The sequence below is a fragment of the Odontesthes bonariensis genome, chromosome 12 (genome assembly GCF_027942865.1).
Source record: "Odontesthes bonariensis isolate fOdoBon6 chromosome 12, fOdoBon6.hap1, whole genome shotgun sequence".
NCBI classification, from domain to species: domain Eukaryota; kingdom Metazoa; phylum Chordata; class Actinopteri; order Atheriniformes; family Atherinopsidae; genus Odontesthes; species Odontesthes bonariensis.
This window is the reverse complement of record NC_134517.1, coordinates 26031099-26058009: the sequence shown is the minus strand read 5'-3', so window position 1 is coordinate 26058009 and position 26911 is coordinate 26031099. Positions and strand designations below refer to the sequence as shown.

The window sequence follows — 26911 nt, the reverse complement described above, 5'->3', positions numbered from 1 at the left end:
CCCCAGACAGGTGTTTAAGATATTGGGGTTCACTGAATCATAAGCTGTGCTGATGTCAGCAGAGCTGAGAACAAGATTGAACAGAGGTTAGTGTCGACTGCAAGTAGCAGATCAATAATAGACCTAATAGGTGCTGAACTGAAACCAGACTGTTTTTTTTTCCTAATATATATCGTCTTCATAAAAGTAATTAGATGAAACTGAATTAAGCCACAATTTATGGAACACTGCTTTTGATTTAGTTATTCATTTCAAATTACATTTTGAAAGGAAAGGGCCATCTTGCTTCTAGGTTTCCAGTTTAATGCGCGCTCCGAAGACCATTAGTCAAACATTACAACTATTTTAACATGGAACAAATACAACTGGTATTATCATCCAAAAGGAGCATGAATGCCTTGTGCTCTTTATCCCTGTGCATTCTAGTTGGTTACTTCCTACAATGGTTCAATTCGTCTTGAGAACAACATTGCATTTCATGTCTGCAACATCAAAGCTGGACACTGGAGAAAGAGAGTGCACTTTGCCTTGTTTCTGTCTGATGCCTATACTTTTTTATACTATTCCTATGGGAAATTATGTTGTATTTTTACACACTAAGCATGACAATAACTTTGCTACTCGCCTCGACAGACCCTAATCATGATAGTGGTAGCTATTCAATAGTTTTAAGAATCAGAGAATAGAATTGGCAGGACTTGAGGATTTTTTAATGAAAATGTACGCCTCATTCAATACAAACTAATGACAAAAATATACTATACGAGATCTAAGGTGCACAAATTTGATCCCTCTTCTTCTGCTCTTTGTATAAAATGCCTTACAGAGGAAGATACATTAATACATGCCTTTTGGGAATGTCCAGCAATTAACCAGGTTTGGATGGAGATAGAAAAATTGATTAATACGGTGTGCAGAGTTACAATTAATCTCACACCTCAGTTATGCATCCTTCACAATACAGAACAGGTAAGATACCCACTAGGTTGGCAGATATGTTTTTGTTCCCTGATTTATAAAAAAACTATTTTAAAACATTGGAAGAACCCTGTAGCAGCTTCACTTTATGAATGGAAGCGTCTGTTGAAACATTATTTAAGTATTGAAGGAACCATATATGAAGAAAATAACAAAAAGCAACAGTTCAAAAAAGTGTGGAATTGCTTATATGAAGCATTGTAATTTTAGTGGCAAGTAGTAAGGCGGTGTCTGGGAGCGTCTGAGTGGAAACCCTGAAGTGTGTGTGTGTGTGGGGGGGGGGGTCTGTGTCTGTGGTATGGGTGTGTGTGGTATTGGTGTGTATGGGGTGGGGATTGGGGGGAATTATGCATGTAGGTATGGATATTTGGGGTGACTGGGTGTGGATGGGTGGGGGTGGGGGGGCACACGTGTGAGTGTGTGGGGAGGAACGGGTGGAGATAAAAATGTTGTGATGTGGAGAAAGGAAGAAACTTGTGTTTTGTTTTGTTTTTGTTCTCCAGTCTGTGTTGGAGTTTATTGTAATGCACTGGGCTTTGTTCAGACTGGACTCATATCATGACAAAAAAAGGACTGGAGGATTTTCTTCTGACACTTGTTTTAATAGTCTGAAGTAGTAGGGAGAAGGGAGTGATGCATATTTTATACAGCCACCTTAAACAAGGTTGGTCACTGACTACTAAGTAGATGCAGGGTTTCTATGCTACTTTTTTGAGGACTGACTCTATGAAGAAAGTGGGGAAGATACAGAGAACACATATAACTTATATAGATATATATGTTAGTGTAATCCATACTGTTGAGACATTTTATCATGGACGTCTTATAGTCATTAATACAGTCATGTGCATATAAGACATTTGTGAAAAAAAAAATCTTGGTTAAATGTTTCCATTAGAATATTTTTCGTGATTTTAATGTTTATTTTTAATGAATGTTTGAGACAGAGAGGACGCACACCATTTAATTTCTTTTATTTGTTTGATTGATGAGGCTAACATAACAATATCACACATCCAGATTCATGAATCTCTTTGCTGTGGCTGAGATGCGGGGTGTTGCTGGTCGTCACAATGGAGTCTTTCTTTTTACCACAAGAGGGCACCATCACATCAGAAAATTAAAAAAAAAATCTCCATCAAGTCACATAAACAGACCTTAAATGGCTTATCAGTGAAACATAATTTCTGTTGTTACAGTACCACAGTTTTCATTCACACAGGGATATACTGATATAATATCATAAACAACTTACTTAACTCAGAGAAGAGCTGTAACATCTCATCATTATTTAGACAGATTTTACTGTTCTGCATCACAGATGTGTGTAAGTATATTACCCACCTTGTACTATTTCAGTGACATACATTACACCTTCACTCTTGACTCATCAACAGTATTCCAATCAATATTCCATGTGCTCTCTTGAAGACAGAAAAAAACAGGAGTTCTAGTTCAAGTATTTGAGTGGGAGTAAAATGGGGATTTCTCCACCAATGATTCTTACATTCAGTTAACCTAATGCTACCTATAGTGCAGAGTGAAGAATGATGGGGTTTTTAATACTTCCAAAAAAGATAAATACATAGTTATAAACCTTAAGAAAAAGCTGAAAATAAGATAAACGATTGTCTAGGATACTGAATAAAAGGGTCAGTATTATATATACCCGTCAACCCTGGATCATAAAAGAATTTCTCCATATCCCGACATTAGAACGTTATAAAGGGAGAGACCCATTACAGTATTTTAAAAATCTGTAAAATAAATAAGTGGAATAATTCTGTTACGCCATGGTACACGTGAAGGCCTTCGCCCCCAAAATGTTTATCACTGCCCAACCATGCTTTTGTTAATTATGTCAATTATGTACTGACACATGTGCACAGCTCATGGCAGTGTCAGCTATGTCGTGGCAGTCTCCAGACGGACGATAGCATGGCAGAAGTTATGACAAGCATGCAACCAGGATATTACTCATGTGTAAAGGATTACCATGGACGATTAGCATTTGGCAATGCCCAGGAGTTACACTGGGCCACGGGGATACACTACACCGGGGTTGTGTAGAGTTCAGCCCCGACATTCCCCTTCCAGAGTCATTGGGAATCACTCAACCCCTCCACATCATTCTTCAGTTATGTACATTTTGTGGCAAGTGGTGATTCACTGTTCTAAGTAAAGCTGTGTAGAGATTAAGACAAGTCAAGTAAGTCAAGTAAGCTCTGATTTAATGTTTGGAATCTTTTTTCAGTTCTGTGCCTTAAAGAATTAGGTAACTGCCCAAGCCTAAGTCTCTCCCTTTGCATCCTCAGTGGTACTGTAACAAGCCTGTATTATCTGGTACATGCATTAGTAATTAAAATATAACTAAAATATGTTTTCACTTGTACTTTTAAATCTAATAGATTCAGACTAATTGCAGCTGTAAAGTATATCAAATGAAGCAATTGGCAAAACTCAGGTGCTCCTTCATACAAGGTTTCCTTAAAGCCACCTTGCAGATCAACCTGTTCATATGTCAGTCACAGTACATCTTGCATAAATTGATGGATAAGGCAGAAACTTACTAAAGGATCGATTTTTTTTTCAAATATTAATGTAAATTGATCTTATTTTTCTGCTTAAATTACATGTCAATTTGTATTTTCATTTCAATGTATTGATTTAACAAGATATAAAGGTGCTTGTTACAAAATTCATTATATTGAGCTTGCCGGCAAGGTCAAATTAAAGATTAAACTGACAAGCTAGTAAGTGCAGTTTGAACATGACTGACAGACCAACTGAAATTAGAGCATAGATCAGCAATGAAAGCCTGTTGACAATTTCCTAGCTAAAATACAAGAATTGTTTATTTATATTTTTTATATGGTGTGTGTTTACTATTTCTCATAATGTAGGTATTAAAAAAGACTGGCCAAAGAACAGCAATGCATGCATAACATTATTTTGTCTTCTTTTAGTTATATAGCCTAACCCCATCCATCCATCCATTTTCTATACCTGCTGATTCCGTCGGTCAGGTCGCGGGGGGCTGGAGCCTATCCCAGCGGTCATCTGGCGAGGGGACCCTGGACAGGCCACCAGTTAGTCTAACCCCACCTTTCTTTATTTGATACTGAAAGATTTCATCGTCATCCGCTCTTTGCCACACTCAGAACAGAGGGTTCCCTGTGCGGTCCAGGCCTGGTATAGCTTTGTATAGTCGGTGAAATGACAGCAGTCATAATCTTACTCCTTAAAATCAATTCCCCCACCTTCCTCTTATACACACACACGCACGGCAAATCCCACTTAACTGAGCCCTAAGATGGTGTTGTGAAAACTTGTACCTGTGCTGTTGAAGTATAAAAGGACAAAATCATAAAGTTTATGAACATTTAGAATCATACCTGACTGGTGATTTTATGCTCTTGTGACCATTGGTTCTCTCTCCTTTCTTTCATAAGAAAATCAGGTTTTGTTAACTTGAAATAACTGCCTGGAGGTGTTTCCAAGATGGATGCTAAAAATAGGGTTATTCTGGGGCCTTATACAACAAGCTGACAACTGTCAGCATATCTTAAGCATCAATGAATGCCTGTCTCTCTTGTATTTTTGATAGGTACACCCCATTGCTACTACCAGACACCATCTGCATCTTTAGTCAGCCAATTCAAGTAGCAGAATTGGCTTTGCCGCTGTCAGTGAAAAAGCTTACTCTACTTGGCTGTTCAGTATCATGAATGACTGTATTATAAGGTAAGAAGATGATTCATCCTTGCGGTATTTTCATGTACTATTTTGTTTGTTCAGATAATGACAAAGGACTTTGACTACATTCCTTGTTGGTAACCTGAATCAATTAAAACATAGGCCATTAAAAACAGGCATTCGTACATTCATAATAGTCACATTATATCTTTATCATCTTTATAAGGTCAAGTACTTCAAGTCAGAGCAATGCCATTATCCTTACCTAACAACAAGCTCAAGCCACATGTACATGTCAAATTTGTTAAGATGTTATGACATGTTTCTTTATTTTTTGTTCTATTCTTAATAATTAATATAACAGTCAGAAGTCATAAAATAATGACAATAATATTTTACACATGACTATAATATTTTACACATTATCTAGCCTATATTTGAGTCAGCAATATTGACCTGACAGCATGGAAGTCATTAGATGAAACAGAAATACTGGTCAGCTGTTTCAAGACCTTTAAATGGGGTTGCTCACTCGTGCTCAGAACTCATAGCTCAAAAAGATCACCTCTGGCCTATTTCCTCAAAACTAACAAGGCAGTCTCCCTTCAAACACACCAATTAACATCCAGGAGATCTTAGGCTCTTCTATTAATAGCAGAGCTTGGATTTCAATGTGGAACTTTGGTGCAAGGCTCACTGCCGAGCTTATGCCATTTAGGGTGTTGAAACGTCTGACAGAGTGTCTGAAAATGGGGACTGTTCCTCTTTTAGAGCATTCTTTCTCAGGCACATTAGGTCAGTATTCATTCTGTATTATCTGACCTTAAGCCCCTAGCTTTTGTCCATCTTTGTTATATAGTTAAGTTAAATGGTGAGAGGGTTTGATCATGCACAATTTGCTATCAGAGGTAATGACTGCACCTAACAAGTCTTTGGAAAGCTTTTTTAAAGTCTTCATTAAAGATTGTGTAAATAAGGGGGTTAATCAGAGAGTTAAGGTAGCCCAACCACGTCAGAAAGTCTGCCATTTCCACTGAAGTATTGCAAGAGCTACAGGTGTTGACAATCACTTCCTTGACAAAAAATGGCAGCCAACAGATGACAAAGGCCCCTATTATCAACCCCAACGTTGATGCCGCCTTTCGTTCCCGTGAGCCTGAGATCCGAGGTCCTTGGTATAACTGGCTTCGACGAGACTCGCTGCGTGACTCATGTCTGCGTGACTTGCTTTGCAAAGGCTTTCTTGATACACGTGCCCGTTCACGTGGAATTTCCTCAGTGGAAGCTTCAGAGAATGACTTGTCAGCTGGGCTTATGGGCTCTGGACTTCGAGGGCCGCCATCGACTTCACTGTCTCCAGCAGGGTAGGACGAAGGGATCATGCTTCCATTGGTCATGCATGACTGACGGCTGGCTCTGCTGGCCTCCCTGCGCATATAGAGGGTCTGAGCGGCCTGGTAGATTTTATAGTAGAGAATGAGAATGAGCAGCAGGGGAATGTAAAATGCTCCAAGTGTTGAATAAAGCGTGAAGGCCATGTGGTGGTGAATGATGATGCATTGGTCTTCATGTTCTGCATCATCGCTGTAGTGCCGCCACAGTAAAGGAGGAAGTGAGATGAGGATGGACAACAGCCACACTACTGCCACCATTGCACCAGCCCTGGCCCCTGTGCGTTTGCGAGAGTACTCCACTGCATCTGTAATTGCCCTGTAACGGTCAATGGCAATTGCAGCAAGGTGTAGGATGGAGCACGTGCAACAGGTGATATCCACACTCAAAAAGATGGTGCACACCACCTCACCCATGACCCACTTCTCCTTCTGGATGTAGATGATGCTGAAGGGCATAACCAAGACAGCGACCAGCAGGTCGGTCACTGCTAATGAGCAGATGAGGTAGTTGGCTGGGTGGTGTAACTTGCGGGTAACGGCAATAGCTGTGATCACCAGGCAGTTGAAGAATGTAGTTAGGATGGCGACCACAGACAGGGTGAGGGTAAGAAGGATTTTACTGGGAGGGAGTTTAGCGGTGTTAAATGAGTCATTATCGCTGCCGTTTGTGGCAAATGCCCCTTCAGTCCAATTGGAGAAATCCATTCTGCAAACAAAATGGAAAGAGGGTTGTGAATTAGACATAAAGGAAGGTCAGGAAAAAGGTTTATTTTTCAGCTTAATGGACATATGTGTGAACATATGTGTGTATGACGTTATCTGGCCATAATCTGTCATGAAATTTAGAGGGTCAATCACTTTAAACAGGCACGTCCAATTTGGAGGAGACCTGAACTGGCTGGAGGGATCATTTATCCCTTCTGTCCAGTGAGCATCTCAGGATCACCTTGGAGAAGCTGGAGAGCGTCGCTGGGGAGAGGGGTGTCTAGGTTTCCCTCCAAGACCTGTTGCCTCTCTAACCCAACTCGAAAAAGCAAAAGAATAAATCAATGGATGGATGGATATCATCAAGGTGCTTGAAATTCACTTCTTCACCTCTTTTTCTTATAAATGATAATTTGACTTTTCTCATTGGTAGCAAAGTGTATGAAAAGAAGATTTTCATTTAAAAATGTACATGTAAAGTTCAAGCTTCTGCTCAATTGAAATAATTAAGCTTAGAAAATCTTATCTTGGCCATGAAAGGTTGCCCAGAAAGTAAGAATGTAGAAATCCTGTCCTACCTATCAAGACTCGCAGGTGACTTTGCACCCAGTTGGTTCAGTGTACAGCAGAGCATCTGCTCAGATCTACACTGCCTGCCAGATCTGCCATTACTTCACCTCTGTCACTCAGCACCTGGGACAAAGGTAGAGTGGGAGGGAAACTGAGGGAGTAAAGGGACGATGGAGAAGATCGAAGAGAAAAAAACAATACCTACTTAACTGTTCCATTTCATATTTATTTACTCAAGTTACTTATTTAAGTTCAAAAATATATTTTGGTGCCCTGACAGAAAAGTTCCACATGTTTAGTGTTCAACTTTACATTGCTTACGTACCTCACTTACAACCTCTGTCTCAAAGAATTTGCTTTAGTTCTTTGATGTTTAAGGTCTGATTTCAATTAGTCTAGTCTCCCATGATTGGTGAAAAATCGTGGATTCGGAGACTGCTATTCATTCCTTGCTTGACACATGCAAACACCTCAATCGAAAGGCATTATACTAATATCTCACTTGACGTACATATGTAGAAAAGAAAACCTTGACTGGCAATGAGACAATTCATCAAGTTCCAAAAGAGTGTTTTCCAAGCAAAAGTAAATCTCCCATGACTGTACACTTTGTGTGAACTTTTGTAGTACTTACACACACACACACACACACACACACACACACACACACACACACACACACACACACACAAGACATCAATTAATCATTTAAAAATCCAAAAGGCATTTATTAGTGTCTCAGCTGTATCTTTGTAAAAAGGCAACCGCATCACTACAGATGCAGTTGAGCTGCTGATTGTATGTTGTTTTGTCTTTAAACACATTTAATTTGCATACATTGTCCTCTTTAAACATGGACCTGTGAGTTTAGGCTGATCACCTACATTTTTAGCAGCACTGTATCTCTAATTTCTTTTTCAGTATAATAATTAGGCTTTTTACTTCAGTCCGTCACAATGAATGATAAATTGAATAACTGGCATAAGAATATTATAAGTCTGTTAATATTAATCTATGTCCAATTACAGCAGACACAATCTAAAAAAGTCACCATTTACACCTATGTATCTAAAGTGTAGCTCATGGTTGTACATTAATTCATACAGTCACTGTGTTCCAATAAAATCACACAGATATGACTGTCACTGCAGCTCTCCTTTCCTCTGCATTGTTCAATATCCTGAAGACATGAGAGCAAACTGTTGCTATAGAAACCCAAGAAGTGCAGTAATTTCATTTAATGTGGCAGAGGCATCCAAACTCCAAGATAAGTTTTCTATTGAGAATGTTTGATTCCAAGGAGGCAGGTTGGGGTCGAGGTGGGTGGGTGAGTGGGGCAGCAAGGCCACATCACAGATGAGCGAGTTAAGAGAATTGCTGGTCCATAGTTGTTGCTTACTGGTGTGATATTGTGTCTGATATTAAGGAGTTCCAGGCAGAAGATGTTAAAACTTGGTGAGATCATCACAGTTAAAGGTGGGGTATGAGATGTTTTCTGGAGCATTTTTTATCACATTGTCTGAAAATATCCTCACGACCCCATTGCACCCATTAAAATAGAATGTTTGGGAAAAAAAATAATATTTTAGTCCATTGTAGAGGGTGTAGCAAGAGGAAATGTCTGACCAATGGAAGTAATGATGAGAGTTACTTCTATTGGATTCTGACATGCCAATCAACCGTCAGCCCCCCTCACCCCTCCCCCCTGCGCGTTCACAGACTCGTGATTCGTTCCTGTGTTTTGAAGGCGTGGTTTTGAGGGGTGGGCTGAAGGGAGATGCAAGGTTGTGTATTTTCAAAAATATAGCTTGCAGGAACCGTTTTTTCCAAGATCTCATACCCCACCTTGAAATTATGTATCAGGGAATCTGAAAAGATAATTGCAGAAGTATATGATTAATCTTGTTTTACTACTTTAATCATGATGTGGGTGCTGGCCATCTCTTAGTCACACTGAGTCACCTGGATCGTTTTTGCTTGGTGCAAAGGCTTTGCTGTATGAGAGAAATAATGTTTTTACTGTTAGTATTTCATGTTAAAGCAAAAACGCAGAAACTAAGATGAAGTGAAGATATTTTTTTGTAAAAAAATCACCTCTAATTATTGTACACACAAACTGAAGGAAATATAACTTTTCCCGACGCACTGGTGACAATGCCAGACCTGGAGTTGAAAACAGTGTTTCTACCAGACTTACTTCAGAGAATTCATTTGAACTACGTATAACAAGAGTGGTGCAGCTGGCTCAATGCTAAAAAGAGACATAATGCTGCAATGACTGAAAAATAGACTTAACCAGATATCTAATCCTGAACAAATTATACTGTCAAGTAAACCAGAGATTTGTGTTGTGTCCTCATGCCTATGATTATAGTCTTTAAAGAGAAGTTCTACATTTATTTACCTTTATTTAACCAGGCAAGCAATTAAGAACAGAAATTCTTATTTTCAATAGCAGCCTGAACGAGCAGAGGCTCGATAAAGGGAAGGGGGAGGAGGAGCTAACAGTTAAAAGAATAGGGGTTATATAAAATACACAACAAAAGAAATCAATAAAAATAATAAAATAAATAAATACAGTACAAAACAAAATACAGACAAACGGTAAACAGTATGGCAGGAGGGCATATTAACAAGTGCAGGAATCAACTGTGGCTTGGAGCAGGTTTGTTTTGAAGACAGAGATTTGGGGTTAGGACAGACAGTTTCAGGGTGTGTTGAAGTGCGTTCCAGTCGTATGCTGCAGCAAAACGGAAGGCACTACGTCCAAAGACAGTCCGGGCTTTGGGAATAGATAAATTGAGGAAGGCATTGGATCTTAAGTTACGAGCAGGCTGGGAAATGTGCAAAAGGGACGAGAGGTAGCGAGGTGTAATGCCAAGAATGGATTTGTAGATGAGAATAAACCAGTGGTGAAGCCATCTGGTGTGAAGTGATGTCCAATCAACCAACTTATATAAGTCGCAGTGGTGAGTTGTGAATGGAGCTCCAGTGGCAAAATGGATGGCGGAGTGATGGAGGGGGTCCAGTTTGCTAAGAGTGGAGTGGGAAGCTGCTCTATAGATGGTGTCACCGTAGTCGAGGATGGGCAGAATGGTCATTTTTACAAGTTTGTGTTTGGCTGCACGGGTGAATGAGGCCTTGTTTCTGTAAAGGAAGCTCAGGCGAGCTTTGACTTTAGACTGTAGGTGCTTGATGTGGGTGGTGAAAGAGAGGGAGGAGTCCAACCAGAGGCCAAGGTATTTATAAGAGGACGCAAACTCCAACTCAGAGCCGCCAGCACAGAGGATTTTTGGGGCAGAAGGGGAAGTGTGTTTCCGGTTGAAGATAATGCATTTGGTTTTTGTGGTATTGAGGAGAAGGTGGAGACTATGGAAATGCTGTTCAACAGAGGTGAGACTAAGTTGAAGTGTGGCTGCCGCTGAGTGGGGAGAAGGGCCCACTGAATACAAAATGGTGTCGTCAACATATAGGTGGATTTTGGAGTTGCCAGCACTTTTTGTAATGTCGTTGATGTAGATGGAGAACTGCAATGGACCTAAAATAGAACCTTGAGGTACTCCTTTGGTGATGGTGAGAGGGGCTGACACGATGTTTTCAGTTTTTACTTGCTGGGTTCTGTGACTTAGGTAGCTGGCAAACCAACAGCATGAAGGAGGATGCGATGGACGACGGAATCAAAGGCCTTAGTGAGATCAATGAAGGCAGCGATACAGGACAGCTCGGAGTCCAGAGAGGAAACAATGTCATCCAAGACCTTCAGAGTGGCTGTGGTGCATCAATGACCAGGCCGGAAGCCTGATTGTAAGTCAGACAGGATGTTGTTCGAAGATAAGAAGAGGCTAAGCTGTTCAGGAATCAGTTTTTCAAGAACCTTAGCCAGGCACGGCAGGATGGAAATTGGCCTATAGCAGTTGGGGTCAGAGCTGATGCCCCCTTTGAAAAGGGGGAAAACAAGAGCCAATTTCCAATCAAAAGGAAAGATGGACAGATCCAGAGACAAGTTAAAAAGTTGACAGATGGGAGCTGCGATAACCGGGGCAGCAGCTTTTAAAAACATGGGATCGATCCCGTCAGAGCCAGCTGTCTTACTGGGGTCCAGGCTGGAGAGATGCTTCAAGACTTCAGCAGTCGTGATGGGTCTGAAGGAGAAGGAGGTGTAGTTAATAGTGAGGATGACGGAGCAGCATTGGAAGGCTTGGCAGAGAAAACAGGAGCTGAGCTAACAAAGTGCTGATTAAAAAGTGAGACCATACGAGACTTATCAGTGATAACAGAGTCACCAAAGGTCAATGCACTGGGAAGATGGGGAGGAGTGAGCTTGTTTTCCATAGATTTAACCGTTTTCCAGAACTTCTTTGCATCTGAGCCGCAGGAAGCAAATTTGTCCAAAAAGTGAGTGATTTTGGCCTTTCTGACAGCCTGGGTGCATTTATTTCTGCAAAGCCGGAAAGCGAGCCAATCAGCAGGAGCCTGGGAAGAGCGAGCTATCCGCCAAAGTGTGTTTTTCTGGTGGATTAGCACAGCCAAATCATGGGAGAACCAGGGACTAAAACGATCCTTGATCCGTAATTTTATGAGTGGAGCATGTTTATTGATGATCTGGCTGAAGGTCGACTTGAAGGAAGACCAGGCCACCTCCATAGAAGTGAAAGTGTTAAATATGTCCCAGTTCACAGCGGCAGTATCATGAAGAAAAGCTTCCAGGTCGAAGTTCTTCAGGGAACGTTTGGAAACGATCACAGGAGGGTGTTTAACTTATGAACTGGAGCGAGTGCAGGCAATAACACAATGATCACTCAGATCTTGACTGAAGACACCACATTTATAATTATTGGGAGCGTTAGTGAGGATAACGTCTATCAGTGTGGCAGACAAAGGAGATTTCAGATTGAGTCTGGTGGGCTCTGACATAATTTGGTAAAGGTTTAGGGCGTCAAATTGTTGAGTGACCAAATCTGGGGGGTTAAGCATGTCCCAGTTGAGGTCGCCCAAAAGAACAAACTCAGAGGAGATGTGTGGGGCCAGAAGCTCACTAAGTGCAGTTAGAGAACAAGGTGGGGCTGAGGGTGGTCTGTAGCAGACAGCAACAGAGAGAGAAAAATTATTAGACAGGATGATCTTTAACACTAACAGTTCAAACTGCTTAGGAACAGATTTTGACAGAGAAACAGAACATTGCAGGTGGTCTTTAACATACAACACGACACCACCTCCTTTAGTGGCTCTGTCCTGGCGAAATATGTTAAAACCCGGTATGGCGATAACAGAAGTGGCAGTACTTTTCTTAAGCCATGATTCAGAAACAGCAAGAAACAACATCCCTTATCCTTGAATGAGCTTGGAATAAAACCTAACAGTATGCAGATTACTTTGAGAAGAAAGATAAATGATAATTACCGCGACACTGATGTGTTCTCAGCTGTGTATCAGAAAAAAAGATTTTCTCTGGGATTGTGCAAAAATGTGTATCAGACAAACGGTATGGGCAATGTTCTTTAGTGTGTCCCTGTGTGGCCAAGTATGTATATGCAGAGATTGATGTATGCAACAGCGTCAGGCTGTCACCATGTTCAACAAAGAAATCATCTGCTTTCGTTCTGAAATGTTCCAAAGCGCAGCTTTTCAGCTCGAGGCCATCTGAAGATAAGCTCCATTGAGGCAGCATGAATCTTATGAACCTTATTCTTAAAAAAAAATTATGCTTTACATGGATTCAGCAAACTGTAAAGGCAGTTTCATTCACTGACTCAGCTTTCTAGTTTGTTTTTTTGTGTTTCTACATTATTTTCACAGTTCATTATCTGCTCATTGTGGATAGGATGTGATAAGATAAGTGAGCCACTGGCACTACAAAGTTTAAATTAACAGCCTCTATATTATCTAATATTAACAGATTTACTCAAGCTGCAGTAAGATTGAATAATTATGCCTCTGCAGTCTACAAGCAACAGATTTAGAAATTAGTGAATACAAGTGGGCTGACAAAGCAGAAACATCTCAAAATGCTTCCTTGACTTTCAAAGATGGATGCCATATAGTTTAGTCAGACCTCAACCAATGTCTTCAGAGCCCAACCCAACCACATATGCAGATGTGAAAATATAGACAAAGCTGAACTTTGTAATAATTTCTATACACATTTCTATATTCTTAATGTCAACTTTAATCTAATTTCTAGGAGGGAAATTTTTTTAAAAAAAAGAAAGAGACATCCCTATAACATTCAGTCAGAACATGTTTTATCTTCTCTTCATTTCTCCTCTTAAAAGAGCAGGGTGGCTGTATCTGTCATGTGGAGTACAACATATCCTGGCCCTGGCAAGATGTTAAGCTGCCAAGTGCTGTTGTGATGGAGGGGAGCAGTGGCATGGCTGATTGTGTGACTGACAGCACAAGAATGACGCAGAATAAATTACGTATAGGACATAGCAAATCTCATTCATTTCTTTGTCCAACTTTGTCTGCTCTGCGCATGTTTTTTTTTTATTCAACCTTTAAACGTCTCTAATTCTAAATGTAGAGAAGATCAATTTCTATGTCAATAAACATGAGAAACGTTGCATGCTTCCATAACAAGGGTAATAAAATATGCTAGTATGTGTTTAATTTTGACTCATACTCAAAGGAGTATCGCATTTAGTGATATAATTTCCATCATTTTAAGAGGGCTAAATTACAGTTGTTCCCACTTCGCAAAAGTCCCCATTCCCACTTATTGACCTGTATCCCCTTTTTAAACTTTTCTGTAGCAGTTCACGTGTGCCACAGCTGGATTATATCTGTGCAAAGCAGATGCACACCATGTCACCGTCAGCTCACTCTACCTGGCTCATGCAGATAGAAGTATTAGCTGGCAAGATGCCATGTGTGGATTGAATTTGATGGAACTGGTTCAACTACTCATCAGATGCATACAGAGCAGTTGCAGTACAATTTGTGACTGGAGTTTTCACACTTTATTGCAGGTAATGTAACGCTGGGAATTGGGTGTTCAATGTTAAACATCACCTCAGTGCAAATTTTAATTAATATGTTTATGTATTTTATCCAAAGCGACTTACATATGAGGATATAACATTACAGCTAATGTCAAAGCTAACAATAAGCTACATAGAAGGAAAACCCCTTGTCAGGCTCTGTCGTGGCTATGGCTATGTGAAAAGATAGTCCAGGGTGCAATAATCTGTGTCCATCATTGTGCTAAGATACTTTAAATATAATTACTCTTTTTGCCCCATCGGACATTCTGAAACGTATGACAGTTAGTCATCTACAAATCTGTTTGTAACCACTGTGTAGCCTCTACGCTTAACCCTACGGAAACAGAGAAAAATTGAGAATTTGCACAACTGCACTTTTTGATGAAGGCTGGTTTGTAGAGTGCTCTGAAAAAGCATTCAACACTTCTACTTAAAATGTTTTTGTGTGTAAATCATTCTTAACTGTCAGGTTTTTAAACCAAAACAAAACATAAATACAAAAGGCAACTAAAAATAAACTAGAAATGTGTTTTAATTGTCATTTTAAGAAGAAATTCTGCTCATTAACACTACCAAATGGGCTTGTGTGGAAAAGTAACCTAGTGTTGCTTGAGGCTCTGCAAGTTGTGAAATGGAGTTATGGTGTTCTCATCTTATTTATAATTATAATGTTATTTTAGCACTGGTTGTGTGATAGCTGCTATATCTGTAATCTGTCAAATATGAGTAATGCGCAATATGTTTTATATGTGCAATAAGGATAGTGTGTCATATCCGTCATTTCAAATGTGCTGCTTTTAAAGATTCTTCTGAAGCCCTATTTGTCCAAACACACCTGATACTTTAAGTCTAATAGACTTTTTTCAAAGAAACATTTGGTTTCAATAAACATAAATTTTCTGAATGCTTCACAGATTTGATAAAGCTGTGAAAAGTGTATAAAAGTCCGTCTTTGAAGCAGTGTTGGGGCTGCAGCATTGACTACATAACACTCAGAGAAAGGAGGAAGTGTGCTTCAGCAGTATTCACTGTGGTGTGGCTCTGTATAAGCACTTAAGAATACTAGTGTGAAAGCCTTTCAAGGACCACTGATTAGATAGGAATGTTTTATTTCTCCGATTCACTGCTTTGTTTTCAGGATCATTGCTCCTTCTCCTCATTCTGCTTGCTGTCTCTCCGCAGCAGATTAAAGTGGTCACAATTTATCGAGTTTGGATGTTGTGTTACAAACAGTAACAATGGATATATCTCACACAGACTTAAGAAGTTATAGGGGAGATTAAAGGGGAGTTTGTGTTTGCAACTAACAAGCTCAGATTGCTATTAAAAAGTCCCTTTCACACATTTACTCATTTCCAATATCTGGACGGCAACTAAACACATTAGTGTCTTGTTTAAATGGACATTCTGATGTTTCCCATAACATTTTGTGATGGCAATACATAAAGTTGAAAAGAGTCACACATATATACTACTTACAATGCACCACGAGTATGTTTTTTCTGTATTTTCTGTCAAATATTTTGTAGCAGAAACTGCACAGTATTTTGAGCCAAATTATGTGAAAGAAAAGTATGAATTTTGATATGACTTCTTATGTTAAACTGCATGCTAAGGATTTACCTTCATAAGGACTTTTGGGTGGGGTGCTACAGCTTCTGACAAACAGCAGTGACAGTGGAAATGGTGTCCAAAAGTGAAGTCAAAGATTACTATGTGTTGCCAAGCTGATAACAACTATGGTCATTAATACATTAAACCCTAAACATAATGACACTGAGAGGGTTTAATTCATAAGTGATAGTTTCAGCTGCTTCTGCCCAATGTTGCCTAAATTTATACAACATTAATGCAAAAGGGACCAATGCCTGAATGAATGAATTCTGAATCTGTATTCTCTGTAGCCCCTTTCACACTGCCGAATAACCCGCGTTTAATTCGCGAATTTAGCGTGTCCGCTGTTGCGTTCACACTGCCGACCCGGGCTGCCGCGTCAACTCGACTCGCCTTTCGACCCGCGTCGGACCCTAGTCTTTTTGCCGACCCGAGTTTGGTGTGAACGCAATTGACGCAGGTTGGACGTGGGCGTGGCGTGACGTGAGGAGTTTAAAAGACAGAATGGACAGCTGATTCAGAACAACAGCGACAGGTGAGGACAAGTTTTACTCTGTTTTAGCCTACATCAAGTTCGAGACATTTTTGAAGATGGCCAAATGGGGAGACAAGGAGGTCCGCGAGCTCCTCAGCAGAGGACGTTATTTACCGCCACATTTCGGGGACTATAGTGCTCTTGTATTCTCCGCATATGTTCTTCGGCGGCATCCCACGTTGCAACCATCCACACCCCGTAAAATAACATCTCCATGAACTGCATATACAATTGCAAAAACGAGTCCTCAAGGTGTATTTAACCCTACCTCCGACGCATGGCTTGTGCCTACGTCATTGTACACGCCCAGCATTTTATGTGTTTCGTGTGACGCTCTGCCACTAGGCAACGCCCCCTGAACTCGGCTTCAGGCGACACGGGTCACCAACACGCCAAGCGTTCACATTGCTCGACGCGGGTCGAAGGTGCTATTTGGACCCGCTAAGGTAGCGGGTCGCAGTGTGAAAGGGGCTTTTGACTTATAAACACAGAAAATACAAAGTTAATTTTCTTTTTGATAATGCATTCCAAAGATGTCGAGCAGAATTAGAGATAAATAATCTTCTGCACACTGGAAGAGGTAAAAATACTCTAATAATAATATAGTAAAAACATGACTCTTATACCCACAAAATAGAAATACTGATGCATGACATTATCATGCCTGCATGTGCAACCCTCCCACACATCGAAAGTTGATGCTTTGAGTGCAGCTGGAATGGGTCATTCAGGTCAGGGCACATTCTCATGGGATGAGTGATGGACAAGAGCAAACAATAGGAGAGAACAAGACTGAAAATGATATATATCTTTAATAATCTCACACAAATGACTGTGCTGGGGCACAAAAAATTGGGCACATCAGTTCTGAAGCATAATTGACCAAGTATTCAGATTTTATTCAACATTTTTGTCTTCGCTAGTCTATAAAGATCTCTCAAACTACTTGTGTTTCTCGCTAAAATTAAGCTACAATTGAACCACTAGCAGAGGGAATCAATAGACGTTTTAACCGAAGCTTTCAACCTAAACTGAAGAGGTCCACTGGGGAAAGCTAATAGGATATTTGTATTCAAACCGCTGAAAACCATTTTAAAGCAATTTGCTTATAGTACATACAATTAATGACAGGCCTACAAATGAGCCCTGACTTGAGACCCATCTTGAAAAGCAATAATCATATTAGATTTGACCTTTTGATTTTTTTCAAATCAAATTTAGAAAGTAAGCATTCATGTTTTGTATCTGTAGACAAAACACTGCCTATTCAAAAGTCAACACAAAAGCAAATCAAAGGCACACAAAGACAAAACAAAAAAGATCTTTTGAAGCTGTCTTTAAAACACAAGGCCAGTTCTTTAGTGGGGAGAATGAGTGTAGATTGTTTTGTGTTTACTAATCAAAGTGAAGAGCTGGAATTTCAACTATTATCTTTCACAGATGACAAGTAAGTGGCAATAGTGATTCTGCTGTGGGATGGGTTTTTTGTGTTGATCTATTCAATGGCTGTTTTACATAACTCCATATACTGTATGCGGGGAAAGATGTACACTACCCCTGCATCTAATTTCTTTAGAGATATAGATTTGTTTTCACCGTCCTATTAATTTAGCTATAAACACTGTGATGTCAGTGTGCTTGTCTTTTAAAAGGTGCAGAAAAAATGTTCCTAAATATAAACATAACCTTTTATTGCCAACATTTGTTTAATAAAAGAAAGCAAAGAAAAACATCTTAGTTGCTCTTGGTATCCACGGGCCAATGTGCTTGCTGTTTGGTTCTGCCGATGATCTATTTTTAAGAGATACATCAATGCTTGACAGATGGGAAGGAGATGACATGTTGTAAACACAAATGTTCTTAGTAGCAGCTTAGGCGTGGTATTTTCAGCCAAAAAAATAACACTTTTTATATTTTGAAAGCTGTCAAAAATTGAACTCACCCTTGCTTCATAACCCTGACTGCATGGTTTGGTCACTTATCCTAACCAGTTTGTCTTTGTGCAAAAATGAATCAAACCTTACCTAAAGCATTAACAAATAATAAGACTTTTTTTGTCCATAAAAATAATTCCAAAGATTGCTCTCCGTACGTCTGCTCATCTGTCTGTTGTTATCCTGTTTTGACAACGGTCATCCAATCTGCTTCAGGCTTGATGGTTGTAAAGTCGGTGACCCGAGTGAGTTAAGGGCACCGTCATAAACGGCATTACAGTTCATGCTGTCATTCTGAATGTGAAGAGAAAACGAAAAGATAACATCCAGCACATCCACTAGATCGTAACAATGTTGGAAGCCAAAGACAAAAAGAAAAAGAAAAAGAAAAACCTGTCCGATCTTTTCGGACATTGTATCGCAAAATACTTCAGTCATTTTCTTGTGAAATTGTAACAAATAAATGCATGTCGCCATTAGTGCCATCATCTCTGAGGCCATGAATCGAGAATTACAGCTCGAACTGTAAGAGGAGCTACTTTATAAACCTCCACTTTATTTAAAGGTATTATAGATCTACAACCAGTTGATTTTACCAGAAAAGAGAAAACATAGACCTTCTCCTCATTAACATGGGTATTTCTACAAACAAAAACTAACCTTGTTGGCTGTTTTTTAAACACGTCGCTCATAAATGTACGAACTCACCAATTAAAGGAAAAAACAGAGACATCAGAACCTACTAAGGACATCACTTATATCATCTGACATAGAACCTGCTACCAAAGTGACCATCTTAATCTGATCTCTGTCCCAGTCCACAAAAAAATTGACCTCCCAGCCAAGGACACACTTTTTACACTTCTAAGATAAAAATAAAAAATTATTATTATTATTATTTTTGGGCAAAGTCACAAAGCATTCGAAAGTACTTTTCTCATAGTGTGGCCTGGAACTTTTTTGTGTTTATGGAAACACTTTGTGCTGTTGTGTGTCTCATCTGTGCAGCATGTTTCAGTGTTTCTGTATTGGCCTGCCTTGTTGCAATGTTTGAACGTGTGAAACTGGCCCTTTGCCGGTCTTTTGTCTGTTTGTGCTTTATATGTGGTTTGTCTTTATCACATGGAAAAACAATGTGGAGTTCCTTCTACTACCATAAATGCCAAGAGTTGATCTTCAGTGTTTAGACATTGCAGATATAGAGCAAACTGCACAGAACTAAGTTCAAAATGAACCAAATAGAAAATGGTTGCAGAGAGTTGCCAATGAAAGACCACTTGTTGCAAAATTGGGGAATTGAGCCAATGCTTCTTTCCTCTTATGTGCTGCAAAGTAAAATTCTGCAAGGTAAACTTTATGACTTTTCAAGTTATGAAAACTGGGTTATTTTCTCAGGAAAGACTATCTTCTTTGGGAAGGATGTGTAGGTTCTGGAGGACTTTCAGGAAGGTGAGCAGGAGCTTAAAATAGATAGCTGGATGGACATAGTCAACACCATGCTCCTCTCTCCATTCTACCTTTGAAATGAATTCCCAACCTTAATTCCTAACAGTACACAAAGCTCTGGGACCAACAGTAAAGCAAGTGCTATGTGTTCTATATTCTCCCAAACCCTTATTGCAATGGATTTTATAGCCTCTAGGTGCTGCTAGAGGAGGCTTAGGCTTTTTCTCTTGTTCCATTAGGATTTCCTTTCTTAAAAGATGCCATCAAGGTCCACAACAGGGACCACTCTACAGTATTAGATATGGCCAGATGAATTATGGCCTTTAAAAATGTACCACTTTAACGCTTAAAGGTCACTCAGAGTCAGTAGCTCACCTTTACAGATTAATTTACTGTGTACTCTCCTGAATTCATTTCTGCTACTGGTACAAGCAAATTCGTTCGGTACTCCCTCCACCTGTCTCTTCTACTGATACTGTGAGTATTTCTCTCACCAGCACACATACACAATGAAACATACGGGGCCGGTGGTTGGGTTACTGTGTTTGGTCTCTGCTGTCTTTTAAGGACCTTCAAAAGTCTATGAATACCCGTGATAAAACAACAAGAACTATCTAGCATGTGGTTCCTCTTGGCAGCAACCTTTAATTTGAATAGTCATTTACCATGGAGTGGTGACAGCTAATTAAACACTAATTCTTGGGGGCTTGGGCTTTTTCAGGGTAATTGAAAAGCAATTTAGCAGTTCTTTTCACAATAGACAGAGAAAAATGACAGAGATTTCAAGAACCCCTCTCTCCATTGTCTATCATCAGTCGGTAAGATGTATTTCAACTGATTTGACTGCATGGGAACTGACTTGCCTCTATGGAAAGTTAGTGAAAAGCTGAATATTAGCCAAGTGTCTGGGGATTTGCTAGAAGGCAGGGGGGATTGGGAAGAGCTAACTAAGTTTAAACAATTTTTTTTTTAAGAAATACATATGGAAAGATGTGCCAATCTCTCTCTGACTGACTTGGTAGGTCATTCAGGGACATGACAGTAACAACATTTCCTAATGAAGTTAGATAGAGAGAATTCTTAAATTCTTAAACATGGACAGAAACCATCCCTTCCTTGAAGATTAGGCTTACAATTTCCTTTTTCGATAAGTCTTATTGTCAGGGTTGGCTTGGGTGACCCTGAGCTGCTGGAGGACTTCCTATGATGCATTGAGCACTTCTCCTCACTCTGCTATCCTTACCTTCCATCAATGTGTTTTCATAACACATTGCAAAATATGTACATCGACCCAGGCAACAATCTGAGGCAATTTCCCAATAGAGAATAAAAAATTGCATAAAAGCGACAGAACATGTCGTCAGCTGCCACTCTTGACTATATCCAAAAAAAGAGGAGAACAACAGTGTTGGTAGGTGGTGTTAAGCACCCAACTTTCTAGTGAGACTTTCAGTGGCTCAAATCCTGTCTGTGATTACTCAATTTTGCACGTCACTCCCACCCATTAAGGCTAAAGGCTCTAGCATGGTTGCTGCGTCCGCTCGCGCGAGCGGTGTTGATGACGTCACGAGTTCGTGCCCGCCATAGGACCCTATATAGTGGCGCAAGTCGTTGCGCGCCAGTAGTTGCAATTTTCTCCGTCACAGAGGTGGCGCTGCTACGTGAAGGTTACCTCTACTCTACAACCACGAAAGTGGAGAAGAAAACAATGCCGCTGTCAAGAGCAAGAATACTGTAATTAATGATACTGCTGCAGTTTTCGGATCATTTTAATTTTTTAATTCAGTTAAAAGAGGTGAAGGTTTGAAGCCCCCGGCATCAACAGAGTCTCTGCCCTCTTCTTTGCCTTCACGTATCTGTCCCGTAGCTTCTTCCACACATTCTTACAGAACTCTCCCTCTTTCCCCAAAGTTCTGCCCATCTCTGTGAACCAGTTTTGGGAGTTTACGTGCTCCCTGTGCTGTTTCACTGCAGTTTCGTACAGCTGTCTGTACAAACGCACCTCCTCACTGAGCCTGGTCTCACAACAGTCCATCCGGTTCGTTGTGCTCGGCGCCGCCAAGTAACAAAAATCGACTGGTGCACGACAACGCGCTGCGCCGTCTTTTCAAGGGAAGCGCCAGGCCTGATACGTCATTTTGACGTCACGGTGCGACACCGCCGTGACAGACGCGGCAACCATGCTACCGCCTTTAGGGTTAGGGGTTTAAAGTAAGAACTGATGATCACTGTTACGTTTAGATGTTCAAAAAAAGATGGCCTGGGTTATAAAACTACATGGTCACTGACTACATTCCTCATTGGTCACAGTGCCCATTACATGATGCAACACCCTACACAAAACTTACCAAAATGATGTAATCTTACCATTTTTAAGCCTGAATTCTGAAACTATTATGTATCAGAGGTGTAGACAAAACTATTTCCTTTTTTTTTTCTGTATATTCTTGGCCAGGTGCTTTTGTTTTTTGGGGGATTTTTTGTGCGTTTGTCTCGGTCCTGTCCCATCACCCACCAACCAGTCGAGGAAGATGAAGAGGTTTCTTATAGGAAGTCCACTGCTCTGAATACTTTAATTCCGAATTGGAATGTAACTAATTGAACCAGACTGAATTGGACAATAATGAACTAAATTAAATTGGAATGTATATTGAACTTGTTCACTTTCTCTATGAAATGACCTGAGATGACCGTTGCTGTAAATTGGTACAATGTAAACTGAACTGAATTAAGGTCAAGACCGGTCTGATGTAGGAGAGCTCTGGACAAACAACTTCGGTACAATATAAACAAAAAGTGACAGTCTTATGTCATTGTACAAAAGAGAAAACACGCTGTATCTCCTACACCTTCACTGTGACTCATCTGCTTGTTTTTCGGTTGCCAATTTTCTTTTCAAAGTTGTGGTTGATTAGTCAGAATTACCAAAGTATTTATACTTCAAACTAATGTAGTAATAGTCTAAAATGTGCAGTCTAAAGATTGCTGATATAACCTCTTAGAACTTCTAATGTTCCCATTTTTCAGCAAAATGTTAAGGTCAGTGTGTAAATATTAACGTCCTATTCAGATGTAATTGTAAAGATGCTTTTATCTTTTCTAACACAATGCACTCAGGGTGAATTAGTGGGATGGAGAGCTTTTGTGAATCCCTGATGTGTTTCTCTGTTGTTACTGTTGCACACTTATTATGTCATGATTTCTAGGGTTTCTTATATTTCATGTTCTTTGTTTAAATACTTCTCTTTGCTTTTGCCTTTCACTTCTTGTTGATTTTTCTGAATACTTCATTCCTCAAAAGGGCTTTTAACCTTGTTAAGGAATTTATAATCAAAGATTATTATGAATACTGTGAATGATGCAGGGAATGCAGATCTGAGAAATATGACTGTAAATCCACCATCTAGCCCCTAAAAAAATGGAGGTTGTTTCTTTGCAACTGTCTACCAGCAAACAAGCATGGTAAAGCTATATGAAGCAATTTTGACTTTTTAAGGGAAATAATGTGCTTAGAGGCAAGTACAGTCACCAGTGAGATGCAATGAACATAAATCGAATGTGAATACATTTTAAAATAAGAGCACAACTTTACCACAATACAATCGCTACTGTTATCAGATTACATTATACTGACCCTGCTATGTCTAACTTTATCTTGAATATAAATAACGTTTGCAATGATATCTCTACTGACGATCAAAAAGCTGCAGTTTCCCGTTGAGCGTAAACAAATGATACTAAACTATTCTACTTACATTTAATGTGATATGTAAATTTTACCAGGGAAAGGAGAGAATAACCACTGTTATCAGATTGATACTTGGTATTAGTCGATACCAGTCTGCATTAGCTAAACCGAATGAGCTACACTGATTGCTTTGTTCCTGCAAGGCCCAAGACCATCAAGAGCCACGACATGTCCTTGACTTGACTCTGCTGCTCATCATTGGTGTCCATAATTTCTCTTTCCACCATAACTCCCCTAGTCTAATTAAGTACCACAAGTAAATGTGTCTCCATGGCTAAAGAGAGCCGCCATTCTTCAATGTTTCAAATAATTGAACGAGAGGGTTCTCGACTTTCTGAATGGGGATATGACTCTAGTACCCTTGGGTATGCATATTTAGATGCAATAACAATTTCCATTGCAGGAAAATGAAATGTCCTTAGTGTTCTGGGTTTCTGTAGAAAGCAGGGTGGTTAGTAGGAATTGGAAATTCAGCAGAACAAGACAAGCCCTGCATACATGACAAGCTCATTTTACTTTTTGTTTCCACCTTCTTTCTCTCCCATTAAACATGTGTTTATGTGATATAATCTGAACCATGTCCGCAACTTTTCCATGATAATAATCTTCCTGTGACAATTTCCATACAGTTATGCGCACACACCTTTTAATTGTTGATACCAGATATCTTAAAAAAACATTTTCATTTAGTTTAATCATTGATTTTGACAAACGAACCAGTATTATTCTTCATCTTTAGCGATAGAGTGCATGCACACAGTCAGATGTGCACATCTGCTTTCAAATCTCTCAACTCTGTGTTTCCCTCACTGCCTTTATCCCACCCTATTCCGACTGTAAATAAATCCGGCACAAATTCTGCCGCACAAACACACACACGCACACATTTTCTTCACATGCAAAGCTTTCTCCTTTTCAACCACACTCACTCTCCTCCATGTCACACTTCATGTAATATTATGAGTTGGATCTTCCATGGGTTGGTCCAATAAAACAAGTGAACCTGTTAGTCAAAGAATCATTTCGCTGCAGCAAAACATAGTCTCAAGTGAATTCCATCAGGTATTTGGAGGATCTATTGCTTACCGTACTTTTATAAACATCTACCTCAGCCTTGAGCAGATATTTGGACATACTGGACACACAACAAAACGCACACAGCCACATGAGATTTTGCTAGATGGATCTCTCAGAAATAGAAAGATTTCCTCATTATTGCTCACTCATGAGGTCTGTGCAAGAGTCAATCAATACTCACTGTAACAGCAGTAGGTATATCCATTTGTTTTCTCTCTTGCATAATTAAAATCGCTCTCTAATTATGATGCCTTATGTCTTAACTCCAACGACTCAGACGCATAAATGTAAAATGTATGGTAGAGATGTAAGTCCCCGTTGTGCTAAACTCTTTTGGATAATTTAGTTGCTACTTTGTCGAATTACATGTAAGAAAATAGTTATGCTTGGAAAAAAAGGTAAAGTGAGCGAAGCTTATGAATTGAAAAAAAAGTGTTTCATCAATATTTACAAGGTCAAATTCGTGACAACATTTTTTTTTCATGAACCTTATCAGAGCCAAATATGCACCCATCACAAAAATCTGTTTCTGTCTTGAAAGTACTTCTCAGATTCGCTCCATTGACTCGCACACCTTACGCTCAGTAAATGTAGAACTTGCTGAGGATAAACTTACCCGGCTTCCGCTCCAGTAATTAAATGACTGACGAAACCCGGCAGCACGAGAAGATTTTTTACAATCCCCATGTATGTTCACTCACAGCTCCCCGTCGTTTACGCCGACACCCGTTTGGTGTGCTGACGGAGAAACGCGCGCTCGCGGGAGCGAGCCTTTTGGCCACAGAGCAAGGAGAGGTGCGTCAGTATGGGAGGTGTGATGACTAGTTAAGTAAAAACAGCCACGGCAAAGGGAGACGCGCATTTTTCTTTTGCATTTGAATAGGATGTTTTAAAGAGAACATTGTCGCATGCACATCAAAGGTCTCATACAGAGACCTGAGTGTGACCTTATTTCAGTCTCGCCATGTATTATTCATGTAGCCTAATTTGGGAATTTGTGATGGAACTAGGCTCAAAGGTACACCCAGAAACATGATTTTAATCTAAACTTTTCTCTTTCATTAATGTGTTTACATCACTATAGTGCTTCTTACTTGGTCATTAGTGTACACACAGTTTTATATCTGAGGATGTAGCTGTTGCTCAGAACATTTTCATTCTCATAAGGTGGTAAATAGCATGCTCCTTCCACTGCGGTAGTCGTTAAAGCAGAGCACGAGTCATACAATTTTGAAACCAAATAAGCCAGAGATGTCCAAGGTCCTGCTGCTCTGGAGTGGAATTAAAAAAAAAAAAAAAAATTGCCCTTCAATGGAGAATTCTGTTGAATTTTTGGAAAGAATATTGACAAATTGCATTAAACCTTTGATTAAATACATACAAAACCAAGGTACATGTGTTTAGACCAGTATCTTGCTCCAGTCCCTTGTATATCAATAGGAAAACATTGTAGGGTACTTTCCTTCATATATTATCAAATAAATAAAGCAAGCTACTGGTTACTTTTTTAAAAAGACTTTGACATACAAAATGTATAGAGCCTATGCAGTATTGTTCTATTAGTTAAGAAGTAAGTAGCATTTCACACAAACTGTTTCTATGTCACTTTTCATGAAGAAAAGACAGAATTTTCACAGTTCCACTTTGTTGCCAGTTGTTTCATCACTCCTCTTCCATTATTTTTGTTTGGACAGAGCAAACACTGATGAAGTGTCCTTGACTTTAGACACTGCTTTCTGAGTTTCAGAATAAACTAAGGAAATCATAAGTTGCAGCCTGACATGTTGAGCTCCATTTCCATCAATTGCTTGGATTTAATGTGTATTATAACACACTTAATGTAAAGATAGAAATGTTATGAGATAAAAGTCACAAGGGACAATTTTTGTTGAATAATATGCCAGTGAGTATTTGTTCAGAAATGTTTTATTTTTATTTTTATTTTTTTATTTTAGTCTCAGTAAAGTCTGTGATGGCAATTGCTAAGATTTTATTAAGATCAATGTCAATTTTGCTAATTGATCTGATTTTTTTAATAAATTTTCAGGATTTAGCATCAAGACAATAGCTATCTGATATGCCGAACAGGTTAAACATTGAGTTTATTGTCTTTATTACCTCCATACAGATAATATAAATTAAATTCTAAACTTATTAAAACATGATGTCAACATGAAACTTGACAATTGTAAATCATTTTAGACCAAAGAAAACTACTTTTTTGCACATCT

At 39.5% G+C, this 26911-nt stretch overlaps 1 protein-coding gene across 1 annotated transcript; it reads right to left on the bottom strand.

Annotated features, from left to right (window-relative positions):
- Nucleotides 1-1937: 1937 nt before the first annotated feature.
- Nucleotides 1938-25407, bottom strand: htr1fa (5-hydroxytryptamine (serotonin) receptor 1Fa). Its single transcript, XM_075478748.1, has 2 exons — nt 25297-25407; nt 1938-6774 (listed from the first exon to the last, which is right to left on the bottom strand). Exons 1-2 carry the CDS (start codon nt 25365-25367, stop codon nt 5577-5579), a joined length of 1269 nt encoding a protein of 422 aa, XP_075334863.1. The 5' UTR covers nt 25368-25407; the 3' UTR covers nt 1938-5576.
- Between the last annotated feature and the right edge of the window lie 1504 nt (nt 25408-26911).